This window comes from Centropristis striata, chromosome 9 (genome assembly GCF_030273125.1).
Source record: "Centropristis striata isolate RG_2023a ecotype Rhode Island chromosome 9, C.striata_1.0, whole genome shotgun sequence".
NCBI lineage: Eukaryota > Metazoa > Chordata > Actinopteri > Perciformes > Serranidae > Centropristis > Centropristis striata.
The window spans coordinates 26,373,057-26,389,128 of NC_081525.1; the positions used below are offsets into that span (position 1 = coordinate 26,373,057).

Here is a 16,072-nt window from a genome sequence, read left to right on the forward strand (position 1 = left end):
CCACAGGTCCCATAGGATTAATGATTTGAGGCATGGAAGCAGGGCGAAAAAAACAGAAGCAGTAGAGGAGAAGATGGATGAAATACTGGCCTGTGAGTTTAGGGTGAGTGCACACACATTCCTCACATACAACTTACAGCAGCAGCTTAATACCTCTGGGATTAATTAGCTACACAATCCTTTTAACGCAAGCTTTCTGTTTCCAATTTGTAGATTATTAGTTCTGTTAGGAAAGAGAGAGTGGATTATTGTTTTATTTAGCTTGTTATTTTGTAACTACGAGTTTTTGCACAACTCTTCAGTTTCGCTGCTTGGAGTCTGAAATGTTTGACTGCTGCAGAATAAACAGAGAGGAAAAGAAATCTTTTGATAATTGGAAGGGTACAACGGTAGGTAGAGTTTTGTTTGTTTATTTGTATGTGCGGCAAATAATATATCAGTGTGCCACCAAAGTAGTAAAGAAGGGGAATATGGGAAATGTTTGTGTATTATTTTGTACTTCTATTTTTGTGAGGAAATATTTGAGTGTTAGACCTTGAGCTGTGAGGAACTTTGGGAAAGTGAGGACATTTTGGCAGGTCCTCGTGTCTTCAAAGGACTGTTTGAGGGTGAAGATGTAGTTAAGGTGATTGGGTTTGGCACGTGGTTGTGATGGCTACAGAATGCATTATGTCAAGAGTCCTCACAAGTAAACACATATGAGAATGTGAGGCTGTGTGAAGGTCTGTTAGCTCAAAGATCTCAAACTTCACAGCTCTACGAAATGCTAAAGTATCACGCAAACAGACACACACAGTGACTGCAAAACAGCAGATGCGGCCTGTACAGACACACTCACACAGTGCCACACAAAAACACACACACAAACACACAAAACCTCCTGCGGTGCACCAGAGATGAGAGGCACAAAAAGATGCAAGGAGTGCAGGGAGTGACAGCAGAAAGGTACGAGTGAAAAAAAAAAAAAAAAAAAGAGGAAGGCAACATGAAACAGAAGTGTCTACAGTAGTGGCATAGCAAAGTAACAAATCCACACTCTTACACATGCACATTATGTCGTTTTTCTCCCTAGAAAGACTGAGGGAGGCAAATGGGGGGAGTGAAGGATGGATAAAAACGACTGACTGGAGGAAAGGAGTTGATGAGAAGAAACCAGCTAATGCTTTCCCCGTCACTTTTCACTTCAGTCAGGCTGAGAGAGATTTGGTTTCTGCCTCCACTGATTAGGCTGCGGGCCAAAAAAACAGCAGGATGGACTCAACAATCAGTCTCAGTGCTGGGATGAGAGGAGAGTGAAACAACGGGCTGATGTCTCTGTTACTCTAATCACAATCGCGTTTTCCTTTCAACAAATATCCATTCATCACTGATACACAACTGCTGAAAAAATAACTGCCAGAGGAGGCATGTTGTTTGTTAAGCACAGCTACAACTGCTGATTAAAATGATGTGGAAAATATTTAAGACTTTATTAATGACAAAAGAATATCATTAACTTCTATGCTTTTGAGTTTTAAAGTGTGTTACAGACTTTAAACTGCTATAAATCAACCTCATTACAAACAATGAAGTGAAAAGGGGATCTATAATGTATACTTATATAATGCATCATATACATACTTATAATGCATCAAAATCTGTTTATGGCACTGTGTAATGGGTCTCAAACTTGCGGCCCGCGGGCCAATTGCGGCCCTCGTGACGATATTTTGTGGCCCCCGCCTTGATATGAAAGTTTAATGTGAGTTTAATATGAATGGCACTTTACTGTGTTGTCAAGGTCCCTTTAATTACTTTTGTGTCTTTTTTTAATAATTTTGTGGGTTTTTTTTTAAATAATTCTGTGTCTTTTTTTGGAAATTTTGTGTCTTTTTAAAATAATTTTGTGTCTTTTTTAGTAATTTAGTGTCTTTTTTTGGTCATTTTGTGTCTTTTTTAAGTGATTTATTTTTTTACTGTCATTTTGTGTCTTTTTTTGGTCATTTTGATACTGCCTCCAGCGCCCCCCAGGTAATTTGAGTTTGAGACCCCTGGTGTAATGTATTTATAAGCACTCATAAATCATGACAATACTTTCTAAGAATCATTAAAAACATTATAAATGATTTTATAATGACTTATAGGTTCAAGTATTATAATATTTCAATATTGCAGGCCACTGACTGTCCATAACACATTTTAAAAATACTTATAATGTGTCATAGAGTCAGAATTAGCCTATAATATAACACTATAACAATTATTAAAATCAATGGTATCAATGTGACTAAGTACGTTTACTCATGTATTATACTAGAGTACAATTTTGAGGTACTTATTTGAGTAATTCGATAATATGTAACTTTATTCTTCTAATATTTAACTTTTTACTCAACTCCATTTGGCTGACAGCTTTAGTTATTTTCATGTCAAGATTTAACATGAAACACATTTTTAGTAATTAAAACTCATAACCGTAAATTAAGCAGTAAAAATGAGGAGTGCAGTAAAATTCTCCTTACATAAATGCATCAAAAACATATTTTTATTATATACCAGTCTGAGTCGGTCCATTCTACATAACCAGTAGTTTTATTTTTGATATTTTAAATACAATTGATGTTGATACTTTTACTTTGGCCAGGTTTTGAATGCAGGACGTACTTGTAGTGGAGTAATTTCACAGTGTAAAGGATGTGAAAACTTCTTCCACAACTGATTAAAATTAATTATAAGAAGTAAAACACACTATGACCCTTGCAATATCTTTGACTGACCAGTAAATATGAAGCATTATGATAGTTGACCTCATAAAAATTGCAATAATGCTTTATAATGTGTTAGGATTATAGTTCTGTGAGTAGAATTCTGTGAGTACATTATAACACATATAAATAGCAGGTGATTATAACTCATTATAGACATGAGATTCAGAGAAAGTGGTGCCAGAACGGTAAATGTAATTGTAGAAGTTACAGAATAATAATAAGCCATTTTCTTCTCTCCGTCAGTACATTCACCTGGGGATTGGATGCGATCACCATGGTAACAGGCCAGAGGGAGCCAGCAGGAGACTGGATCTACCCAGCATTCAAGGCTGTGAGCTCACAACACATACACCTGGACACGCACAAACACGCACACACGTTCACACGCATGCACACATTCAAGAACACACACGGCAAATGAGACGGAGAGAACCGGACCACTTTAGTGAGACAGGGACCAATTGGATGACATTTAAATGGATGGAAGCCTCGGCGGAACGAATGAGTTCATTTCCAGCGTTCATGTCGTGGTTCAGACCCCCCTCTGGATATCAAACTGAGATCACGGTGAAATGGCAGAGCTATGCCTGTTGCGAATTGTACTTTTCACAGCTGAATCCCATATTCCTATGAGCACCGAGCAGTGAGAGATTAAAGCGACAGAAAACAGAGACTTTAGTTTTACACAATCAGACCTGCTGCTCCCAATCAGACATTTAGGCAGAGGAGGAAACTTTCACACTGCTCAAGTGCATGTCGAATGACAGGCACACTCTGGAGATGATTGTGTGTGTTTGGTAAGGAGGGGAAAGAAAAAACAGGCTTCATACTGTAGGACGTGATTCAGTGCATGCATTATAATACATTTTAATGTCTTTAAAGCCCTTTCTACATGTTTAGAATTATGCATGACAACTTAAAACAAGGTTTATAAAGGATTTTAAGTGGTGAACACAATGTATTATATGTTCAGCCTTAATAATGCTTTATCCAAAGTGACAACAGTGTTTGAAAGATGAATCTGTGTCCTGGGTTTCAAACATAGAAAACTGCTCTAACGTACCATAAAAAAAATACAAATTCAAAGGTTCTGCAAGACATTAAGGACTTATTAACATCAATTACATGCTATAGAATGCCTTTTTTGCTTTATTAAGGGGGTGCACCGATCGATCGGGCGATTCTTTTACGTCAAACCGATCTTATCTACCTTGATAATACCCCCCCCCCCCCCCCCCCCCCCCCCACCAGTGAAGCAGTGCTCCCAACTTTGTTGCTAAATTTAGCAACTTTTCAGACCCCCTTAGGGACTATTTTTCAAGAAAGCGACTGGAAACAAATCCGGCGACTCCTTCTTAATCTTCTTAACGAGCCGCTAAGCTCTGTAGCTCTGTAGCAGTACAGTGTACATGTGCTGCTGCTGCAGGAGGTGTTCACTTAGCGATCTCTGTTTGTTTACAACAAGCACCGGACACTCATAATTAGCCATGCTGCTTTCAGCTGCTGATGTTATGCACAGTTAACGACGGTGAAAACCATACATCACGGTTTGTTTCTTCTTCTACAGCTTGGCATCTACGCTGCCCCCGTGCGGAAAGCACCAGTAATACAACTTTTTTTTCTTCCAGATATGATGAACTATTCGATTTTTTATGAAAATCGATGCCCTCCCTAGTTGTATGTATGTTGTACTATAACGAAACCAAAGACTCAGGACACTTTATTTATGGTTGCAGTTCTTCTGTTAGTTTGTCCTGTAAATTGTTGCTATTTATTTTAAGTTCAATATTTTATTAACTACCTCAGACATTGTGATTTCCTTTATTTGTTAAAGAAAAATACAGCTGTGTTAGTGTTTTCCAATAAAATAAGATTTAAACATTGAAGGTTCAGCTGTGAGTTATAAAAAGATCGGTATCGGCCAAAATCGGAATTGGCAGGTCAGGCTTTTTAAAAATCGGTGGTCGGTGATCGGCCAGAAAATTGCAATCGGTGCATCCCTAAATATAAAGCCTTAATATAATAATATAAAATAATTATAATGTGCTAATTATGCATTATAGACATGACTTTTGAAAGATCGCCAAAAACCACATCAAACTGCGAAAACCTTAACTTTCCTTTTTTTGCCTTAACTTTACTTTAACTTTCCGACAGTCCATGAGCAGGTGATAAAAGTTTTCCGTTCACAGTAACCAAAAATGAGCTTAAATTTGAGATATTTCTGTCAAAATCACTTTATTCTACATTTAAAACCTCGCCAAAAATAAACCATTTGGAATCATCCTAACAAAAACTTTCAGTTGTGCGCTCCCCAGAGCAACTGGGAAGCCATGATTTTGCTGAGACGAACGGTCATGTGACACAGGGGACTATTGCTCTCAACTAACACACACACACACACACACACACACACACACACACACACACACACACGGCTAAATAACTACATTAACAATAACTTCGGCAACACTTCGGCGACTTGGCCGTTTCACTCTTCAAGTGTTTCTACTCCTCACACATCTGCCTTGTATTCTGTATCTGCACATCTCAGATGAGGCTTAAACTGATACACAGATGAACACGGCACTGCATAAAAATCCATGTTCTGTGAAGTCAAAAAAAGCGTTTTTATTTTCTTGTGTACCAATGATCTGCACCGCAGGAGGAGCATGAATATTAAAGAGGCAGATGTGACCACGAGGGAATTACAACACGCAGGTACCAAAGTTATCATTTGCTGTATTAAAAAGGGCAGCAAAGAGTTAAAAAGTATCTGGAATACTGTAGGATTAAAGAGGCACTTCAATAAAGTAAGGGGACCTCACAGCGGAGTTGGAAGAACAACATCCCAACTCGGGAACTAAGAACATCTGAGGAGCATGCAAATGCATCATTAAACCTCTTGTGACTTCTTATATTTATCTACTCATCTTTTGTGAGGTCCAAACTCTGAAGCTGTGTTAAAAAGTTTAGCAACAGATGACCGTGCAGGGATCTAAACAAAGAACTAAAGAAGAACAAAGTTTTTCCACAAGTCAACTCAAGCTGATTTGTGACGGTTGACTTCAGTTACTGATGTGTTTCAGTGGCTCATGTGCCAAACTACTCTAGTTCCGCCAACAAGCCTGTGCAAAGGAATAAAGAAGTAAAAAAAGATCATTCTGAGGCTCAGTTAGAGCCTGCCAAACCTACTTACGTTTCTGCATCATTTCAAATATCCTACTTTAGTCTGCTGCTTCTCTCTGGCTTCGCTCTCATCACTCCCTCCTCTCTCTATTGATTGCTCTGCCCTCAGTCCCTCATCAGACCACAGCAGAGCAGTAAAAAGCAGAGCGAGACACTGGAAGCCAGACATGTTGAAAAAAAAAGACTGATATTCAAAGTCACAGCTCTTCTGGGAGTTGAGGTCAAAGGTTGTGCTAGACCAGCGAAATCTGGCTCGATTTTATATAATTCAGAGCAGTTCAGATTCCTAAATGTCCTTCCTCCTGCTCCTCCTCTCCCCTGTTCTCTCACTCATCTCCTAAAAATGTCTCTTTCACTAAAATCTCACGCTCTTTTTTAGTCCCTCCAACTATCTTTGTATTCAATCTTCAATTTTTAATTGTGCTATTTTTAAAAGTGGGTTTTAAGCAATGCATTATTCAGTAATTGCATTGTTAGTTAGACAGAAAATTCCAAACTGGCACATTTATTAACTTCCCACTGTACCCCTGCCCAAAAAAACTAAAAGTCAGATAAAATAAATCCAATCATTTGGGTGAAAATCTAAATGTATCATATCCTTATCCCTTTTGAGGAAAAGTTTGCAGTTTAGCAATTTCATCAGATAATCTGGCACATAATCAGCAGATCATGTGCATTCTTCCCCATTTCTACAATGTCTATTGCTAGTAGCATTTTCCCAACTGTCAATGCTTTTGAACAAATCCACTCCTCCTGGGTATTCCTTTCATTAAAATGCACAAAAATCAAAACGATCAACCCTAATGTATATAACAGCTGTTTGTTTGTCGGCCATGTTTTCATGTAATATGCAGTTTGTGAACAGCCTCCTTTGCGGCCTCCTTCTCACATGGGAATTCCTGTAATGAGAGACAAAAACCAGCTGGACGCAGGTGTCCTGATATATTATTCCAAAGGGCTTTTCCTCTCCTCTTTGTCTACATTCTCATCCTCCAACTGCACCTCCTTCCTTTTACCCATCCTCATTAACTCCACCTTCCTCGACCTTGTTGTTTTCTCTCCACCTCCTGCTCCTCCAGAATCATCTTACTCTCCTGTGCCACCTCCTCATACTCCTTTCCCTTCCCTTCCCCCTCTTTATCATCATCTTGCTGCCTCCGCTGTCACACCACCTTGCTTTTCCACCTTCTTTGTCTCTGCCTTCACTACATTGTCTTCCTTCTTGATACATTCTTCCCCATCTCCTCCTTTCTCTCCCATCTCCATCTTCTTCTTCCTTCTCTGCTCTCTGCTTCCAAAGCACACACAGCTGTTCATTGAGTGACATGAGAAAAAGCAGAGTTATCGTTATTACCTTTCTCACAAGTAGCTCCTCCGTAGCTGGGCAGACAAAGACACACAAAGGAGTTGATCTCATCGATGCAGGTTCCTCCGTTCTGGCATGGATTAGACTGGCAGTCGTCAATGTCTGAGTGGGGGAAAAGGGGAGAGAAAAACAGAGGGGGCGAGTGAGGTTAGGTGCAAACACACACACACTTGCAGAAACAAACAGAACTTCCAATTGGCTACTTTTTTAACAACCTGCCACAGCATTTTAACCGAACAAACCCCTGAGAGATCAAACTTTTGCAGAGATTAGAGGTGTTTCTGAGAAAGTTATAATTAAAGCGAATTGATTGAACTTCATCAGTGAGCGGTTTGGGATGCACTGAAGCGCATGATGCTAATTGCAAAGTGTTTGCAGGACGTGCTGCAGTTTTTCAAACCTAAGCTGCAGGAGAGAGGAGAGTATGGAGAGCGGTGGATGATAGAAAGATATATATGGGGGGGGGGGGGGGGGTGGGGGGGGATGTGGAGATAAGACATTCAGTTCGATGAGCTTCCATCTCCAACAACAAACACTGCCCACACCCTGCCAGCAGACACAAAAACTGTGTGCAAATCAGTTTTAATGCGTGCAAAAGTGACCAAACCATCAGTCAGACAGCATCTCTTAGATCAGCATCAAGTCTTAATGTATGTGCACAATGTACACACTCGCATGCAAACTTTACACATATGCACACATATTTTTCGCAGAGGAGTCACAGGGGTGAGAGTTCTCATTCTGTTGGAAAATGGTAACTGTATTTCTCTGGCTGATCTGAGCCTGGGGGCAAAATCATTAAAACTGCAGCTGGTATCCCACAATCCTCTGCCATCACAACAACTGAGAGAGTCCCTGGGGCCTTGGCAAGAGGTCATGGGAGTGGAGGGGAGGCTAACGGAGAGGAGGGGGCGGCAGGAGAAAGTCCGAAGAGTGTAGAAAGATGTGGAGATAGAGAGATGCTCAAACACATGGAAGGAAGGTGGGGAGGTGATGCGATGCTGCGACTTTGGGAAGTTGGCAAGTTTCAGGGTTGGATTACAGCGGCTTTGCAGGCAGACAGCGTTTGGGGCGGAAGAGTCTGTTTGGATAAAACAGCATGACAGCTTCATTGCTGGCTCCCCGCTTTGGGCTGGCTGATATTAAGGGCTGAATTTGATGCAGGAGGTAGAGACCCAGCCCAGAGGAGTCAGAGTGAGATGGCATTTGTGTAGGTTTAGTGTATCGTCGTATATCCATGTATAACCGTCTGTCAGTCTGACTCATGATGGGGTGGAAAAATATAAAATATAAAAGGAAATAAAATAACACAGCATGGATAACAAGTGTGTCACACACATCCCACACTATAGATATAAAATGAGTTTTAAGTCTGTCTAAGTCTGGTTCAGGTGATTTAACATCAAGTGGGGGGCTAATCCAATTTTTTTCTTTTTCTTTTACAGAATTCATCTTTCTTCTTTCATTGTGTAATTTCGTAGCAAGAAAGAAATTAAGGATGCTGTGTAATTGCATTGATGGAATTGTAGGATCCAACGTGATTGGAGCTCTACCATAGACTGTATGAAACATGGATGTTGTCTCTATAGACCCTTTCATAGTGCCGTCCCGCAAATGTCCCGCTATATTGCCGGAAAGATCTGTGCCGGCTATTTGCCTGAGGGTGTTCATAGTGATCCCATGGAGGATATTTGTGCCCTTTTTTAAGCCCCTTTCATAATGCCGTTTCATGCACTATGAACGTACCCCACCCAATTTTCCACCTCCAGAGGTAGTCACAGAGGCGGAAAATTGGGGGGACTGTTGGAGGCGGGACCACTATGAACGGGCCATCCCAGCAAGGCGGGATATTTGACGATCAGTTAGCGACCTCTGTTTGTTAACAACAAGAACTGGACATTCAATGCACAGTTAGCGACGCCGGTTTGTGCGATGAATGGCGGAAGCTGTGCACAGTTAGCGACAGTTGCTGTAGATGCTTCTGAACATGATTTGATGATGGACCAAGAGGGAGGTGTGTTTTATTCTGCCTTATCGGGATGGCACGTTCATAGTGGTCACAGTCCCACCAATTTTTGACTACCTTTGGTTGTGGAAAATTGGTGGGATCATTTGATCCCGGAATCCCACTAAATTATTGCTGACCCCTTTCATAGTGCAGGCGAGACGTTACAGAGCCGTAAATGTCCCGGCATGAAACGGCACTACGAAAGGGGCTAATGATACAACCCATAGTTTTATGGTAGATAGTTATGATAGTTATGATAGTTTTTTAGCGAATGTGTTTTCTTAGGACTCAAGTACAAGCTCAAGCCAATCAGAGGCAGAGTAGGGTAGGTTAAGACTTCCTAGGAAAACAAAGTTGCCGTACAGTTGCCATAAAGGTAGAAATTAGCTAAATAGACCAAAACATTGCGGTCAATGGGGACTGATTTTTGGAGCCAGTCAAGAGGCCAGTCAAGGAACTGCAGTTTTTGGCACTTTAGCACCAGTTTTCAGTTTGGACACCTGAGTTGAGTTGATACTTGAGCTTGACTCATTCACTGTTCTTTTTTTATCTGCCTATTGTGATTCCCAACTTTAAAAAAGTGCACCACTAAATTGTTGTTGACCCCTTTTTGTTTTTGTTGTGATATTCAATAAGATCTAATAGATCAGAGATGCAGTACCATCAGTTATAAAGTTAACGGTTGTTGACAGACTGCAACATTATGGATACAGACAGGAGTAACTGACTGAAAATGTAGGGATGATTAATAATAATAAACTGCATGAGGTGTACTGTGCCAAACGACATAATTCTTGAGCCTTTATTACAGCGTAACATAATGGTATTTGAGAAACTTTCAATTTACCACTGAGACCCAGCAATCACCAGTGAGTAGAAACATTACTCTGCAGGATTATCAGCCAATTGTGACAGTTAACTGCCATCAAACAAGAGGCAATGGTCTCTAAGGTGCTTGGCAGTGAAGAGATGCCATGCTCAGTTAATAGTGTTAAATGGGGTGATGTCGAAGTTAAAGGACAAACAAAAGCATTTTAGTCCAACCAGGCATCAAGTCATAGAAAGTTGCCTGAGGCAATTAAACCGCCTGCAGGAGTTCAGGTGTGATTAAATAAAAAATGAAATACAAACCAGGTCTCATTATTTGTAAGTAAACAGTATAAGTATAGAATAAAATTGAAACAATACAATTTCACTACTTGTTCAAATAACAAGAAACAGAAGGCTGTGACCCAAAACAATCCATATTAAATATGACCACATGAACAGGACCCCTCTCAGAAACTCTGTGTAATTAAAATAGAATTTAAGATAAGTGATAGACACTGAAAATATCCCTCAAAAACCTCCCTCTACACTGTGAACCAACAGATGAACAGGTTGCCAGTACAGCTGTTCAAAAAAAGAGAAGCTCAAACAGTTACTGGGCCTAAAATGCGGCATCTGGCCTCATTAAGCACTGTAGCACCGGGGTAAGGAGTGGAGGAACTCTCTGGAGTTTAGGAGCATTGTGGTCAATAAAGTACAGCTCTGAACATCAGCTATTAGAGCAGCTGCAGTAGGCAGGTGGACTTATCTGTTGCAGGAACCAACAAAGTGACACTCGAGACATTGGCAGCTAGCAACAGATGTCTGAAGAAATTCAAGCGAACAGGTGGACAAAAGACACAAAACTAATCGTTGCAGGTCAACCATGGGTAACTTGATTGTATAAGATGAGCATTTTTAAATCACAACCAATCAAATGTCTTGCTGAACATATGACACATTTCAACTGCATCTGTTATGGAACTTGGTGCTTTTTAAAGTATCACCTTGTCCAAGCAAACTAAGCCAATACTAGAAGAGCAGAGTTTAAGCACTACATATCACTGCTGACCAGCAGTGCTGGATGAAAGTGCTATCAGCTGAGAATCCCACAGATAGTATCCACCGTGGAATACGAAATAGAGAAAAGAACCTGATAGCAAAATTGAGTTGAATCAATTCACACCGTACCATGCAGAGTGAACACAACAAAACAGAAGCTTCAGATTTAGGCGTGGTAGACTCATATTTGCTGCCTTTGTACAGAAAAGCATGAAGATGATAAAAAACTAGAGCGATACATCAGCTGGGCTGATCTGTGCTGCTTTTCTAGAATCTTTGATAAACCAAATCTGATGTTAAGAGTCATATCATTGCTGGTTGGACTAACTCCTAAAGTCATTTTGGTGAATCGTTAGGCAAGTTGGTTAGTGAGTTAGTTAGTTGTTCCTCTCCAACTATTGTAAATTACAGATTAAACACTTAGACACTGCTGTGGTCTTTCAGCAAAAAAGGGTTTATTTTCTATTAACTGTGGACTGACCTAGTCTCCTACATTAGTGAAATGTCCAGTGTAAGTGCACTCAAGTTTCAACATCACACGTGTTAAAGTTGCATACTGGACCATGGTTGGCTTCTAAATTAGTGGTGTTACAAAATTGTGCTCACAAGTACACATGTTAAACTCAGATTTAGCCAGAGAAACTTTCTCTCCTTACCAAAAAAAATGTGTCAAACTCCACATCCACATCCACACCCACTCACACAACCAGATAACAAGAAGTTAAACATGCCTGATTGGAGAACGACTTCATGCTAAATCTAAATAACTGACTTGATAAAATGAAAGTTACCACAGTGGAACATATGGTCGTAACAACACATTGTGTCTGTCTGTTTCTAGCTCACCTCTACTCAAACCAAGCATTGAGGGCCAGAGCGCAGCAGGCCTGTCCACTCAAAGCCCACTCAATGTCCACTCTGCCCAACTGGCCTAATGAGAGAACCATCCAACTTAAGCAGGTGGCAGTGTGTGTGCGTTTGTACGACTGCATTTGTGCATTTGTATGTGTGGGTCCGCGACTTTCTGGCACGCTCCCCAGTACAACAAAATAAGGCCCGGGCACTAGTACAGTCTCCAGGGAGTCGAGGAGAGCGGTGCTCCACTTATCTGCTGGCAGACGAATGGATGGAGGGATAAACAGGTGCCAGCCACTGTGGTAATTGCTGGGTGCAGCTAACACACTAACGGACGCTACCAGTTTTTCTTGAAGCCAGCATTATTCATTTGAATCTGTCAGGAAAGGCGGCAAATCTCTGTGAAAAGTTGATGTGGCTAACATAATGGCTGAGGAGATACGAAGAGGAAATTGAGGATTAAATGTTGATCACGGCTGATTGAAAAAAACATGGTTTGGATGTGAATGTTTGATTGCGGGATAAGTACATAACCTGCTCTTGTTATTTATCCCCGCCTCTCTGTTTGTAGTGTATCTGGCAGGATGAGGAAATAGAGATGGAGGAACATGGGGGAGGATAGTGAGAGAGCAGCCAGACAAACCGGGGGTGGTGTCGGTTGACAGAATATCTGGAGGCTTAGTGCAGGCATGTGTCGAAACCAGGGCATGAATAATTGAAAAGGGACAGAGAAAGAGACAGAGAGCAAACAGAAATGGGGTGAGAGAAGGCCGTGGGTCAGCCTCTCCCCATTTCCCTTTTGGGATTATTTGTCAGTTCAATAGATCAGATAAAATTTCTATTACCTGTGTACTCGAGCGGAGCTACGTCCAGCACCAGATCAACTCCATCACCTCCCCATCGTCTCCTCTTACACTCTCGTCGTTCCGTTTTCTGACTTTGCCACCTTTGGAGGGCCTTTTTTTCCCTTCTACTTTACAACACTGAGATTTTACGCTTTCAATGTATCCCCCCCAGCCACAGTGTTTGTGAATGCTCAGGCCAAATAAAAAGTAAACAGCTCTTTCTCCATTTTATAAATGAGACCTCAACTGCAATCAGCAATTTCTTGTCTATGAATCCTTGTGGGTTTATTCAGGAAGAGCCCAGCAGTGAGAGAGAGAGTCCACTCAGAGGGTAATAAAGCTTGGAGAGAAGAATCGATATTTCAGCCAAGGACTGGCATGCATTGAAACATGGTATATTATTTTACTGTTCTCGTAACTCCAGCCATAAAAAGTACGACGCAGTTATACACCTGCGAGACAGGAAATGGCCCATATAGTATAACTTGCTACTGGAAATAGGAACTGATTTTTGAAAACTCTGTCAACTCTACAAAATAATAACGTAACAAAGAACCCATGATACACAATACACTTTCATTTCCTTTTAGTGGAGAACATCCTGTGCTCAAATAATGAGGCATGATCTGGACTAATGGTGGCTGATTTTCCACAAGATTTAAGAGCCCTTCATCTCTGAATAACACATATTAATTTAAATCACACATCAGGACTCTAAGTGAGTATTAGATAATCCTGAATGGTCTGTGGATTAATTAAAAGACAACTTCAGACACCGCTCAATGGATTTGAAGCCTTTTGGTCATTTCTTACGCCACAAATTCCTCCCATTAAGGTGACAGTTGAGTCACATGGGACGTGATGAGAATTTGTCTCAGCCTAAGGTTGAAGAGTTCAAGAAATCAAGAGTTCTTGATGCAAGTTACAACAAGTTAAAATCAATAAATTCGGATATGACACTCTAGATTATGTTTTAGAGTTTAAGCATAAAACAGTCATTATTTTTGCATTTCAGTGGTCAAGTGAGGGTTGAGAGACACAGAATAATTTTCTTAGTCAGCTTCTTGCTATGAGTGAATAGGTTCATCGTGCCTGAACTTAGACCTTTTTGACAAAGTTAGACCATCTTTGGTTATTTCCAGGCAGCAACCTCGTGGTCTGAGCATGGAGGCAAACCAGGAAGTGCCTTAACCTGCATTCTACAGAAAATTCCAGCAGGGGGTGCTGACAAAGGTTGCAGAAGTATTTTGGTCCATCCATTTCAATACAAAATTAGAAAACTTCTCACTTCATTTATTACCTCAGAATTTTTTTTAGAGACTATGGTCTCAATCGCTAGTAAAAAATCTTCTTCAAGACAATTTCATGTTAATAGTGTAAATAATAGCCCTATTTAGAAGAAAATAGAAGATAAAGAATCGTATGATTTGGGTCGTTGCTACCTTTGATTGACAGGTCACTAACAAGGCGAGCCGTCATCAGGAGAGAAGCAGAACAATGCGCAGCGCAGCGGTCAAAAACAGCTTTTCCTCTTCCGGTTGGAAAACACCTGGCGAGCCCCCAAAAGGTTCCCACACTATAAAGGCTGACCCGCCAATCACAATCAGACCATGACACACACAACAATTAACATCAAATCTGCTCTTGCAGACAGTTTATTTGAATGTTTTGTTCAGTATAAATGTCTTGTTCAGCGTTTGGTTGGACTAACAGACACTCCAAGGAGTCGCTGTTCAGTTTTCTGAGGTAAGTAACATACATTTAGTTTTTGTTTTTTGCTAGCCAAAACTAACATCCCAGTTAATGCTCCAGTTAATGTTAACATGAATTAGCAGAGACTTCTCTCAGTCAGGTTGAGGTGTAGAGAGGCTGTAGTCAGTGATCAGATCCCTCTCACTCCTCCACAGTCCAGATATGGTCTGCTCCCCGTATCGGAAACAAGATGGTGACACAAGATGGTGACGAGTGTAACGCTGAACTCGATGCTTCCAACGGGCCATAAACCAATGGATGTTGTAACGGTGACTACGTCCATTATTTATATACAGTCTATGGTTATTCCACAACAGTTTTCTATATTTCTTGAGTTGCTGAGACTGTTCTGCTGATCTCCAGTGCACTAATATTCTCTTTTCACTAGGTGTCCAGGTCTGTTATCACTCTTGGAGTGCACACATAAAACTATCAGAGCTGCAGAGAGCAAGACGCACCACCTGGGAGCATGTGCATTGGTCAACTTGATCTTTTATTTCTCCACAAACAATGCTGTACAAGTTCACACTTCACTAGAGCTCGATCAAAGAGACTGGGGAAAGTAGTAGTGGATGAAGTAGTTAATTTTTTCCATTATTTTTAGATGCTTCGACTCAATGTATTGTATTTGTTGCAGATGCGGCTGATGTTTGGACGTGGTTTTTCAGATCTAGTGAGTACAGTTTGCAAAGAAATGTGATTTTTTTCCCACTGGATACTGAATTGTTCATATAACTCAACTAGTCGATATGAACTGGCTCAAGCAGTAGCAGTAGCTGTGTTGTCTGAATTGACAGTTACACTAGCCCTGCTGGTGTTTATGTTTCCCGCTGTCTAAATCCGAACTGAACCTTATCTCTAACTCACAGAGGGAGGGTGCAACAGGAAACATCATTTTAACACGAATAAAACACTATTACACACAACTGTGGCATGCTGGGTGCCATAAACCCTCAGATGCCATAAAACACAGTGCATAACAGTGTCTCACATTCACTAGTTGCTCACAGATACATTCAGGCCACCCTTCAACAAAAACATGAGAATGTTCAATGAACACGTTCTTTTAGCATGTTCAGGTACACAGCAAAATCGGGAGTGTTAATTCAACTCAAAGAGTGTTAAATTTAACACTTTTTCTGAGTTTATATAGTTCTCATGGATTCTGAGTTAAAATTACACTTTGAAAAGTGTTCATATTTTAACTCTTTAATAGTGTTAAATATTTGACACCCTTGGTGTTGTTTTATGACACCACATAAGTGCACTTTTAACTCGAAATTGTGTTATTCCTTTTCACTTTGAGTGTTCATTTTTAACATACATCTTGTTATTTTATGACACAAAGTGTAATTTCAACACTAAAATCGTGTTATTTCCTTTCACTGTGAGTGTTAATTTTTAACAATTGTGACTTTGACACACAAAGTGTATTTTTAAC

General features: G+C 40.5%; 1 protein-coding gene across 2 annotated transcripts in view; it reads right to left on the reverse strand.

Moving 5' to 3' along the window:
- ncanb (neurocan b) overlaps positions 1-16,072 on the reverse strand; it is a 210,637-nt gene that overhangs the window by 49,359 nt on the left and 145,206 nt on the right. For both annotated transcript variants that reach the window (XM_059341715.1, XM_059341716.1), the window contains exon 11: positions 7,291-7,404. In XM_059341715.1, coding sequence (XP_059197698.1) covers positions 7,291-7,404 — 114 coding nt within the window. The remainder of the gene's footprint in view (positions 1-7,290; positions 7,405-16,072) is intronic.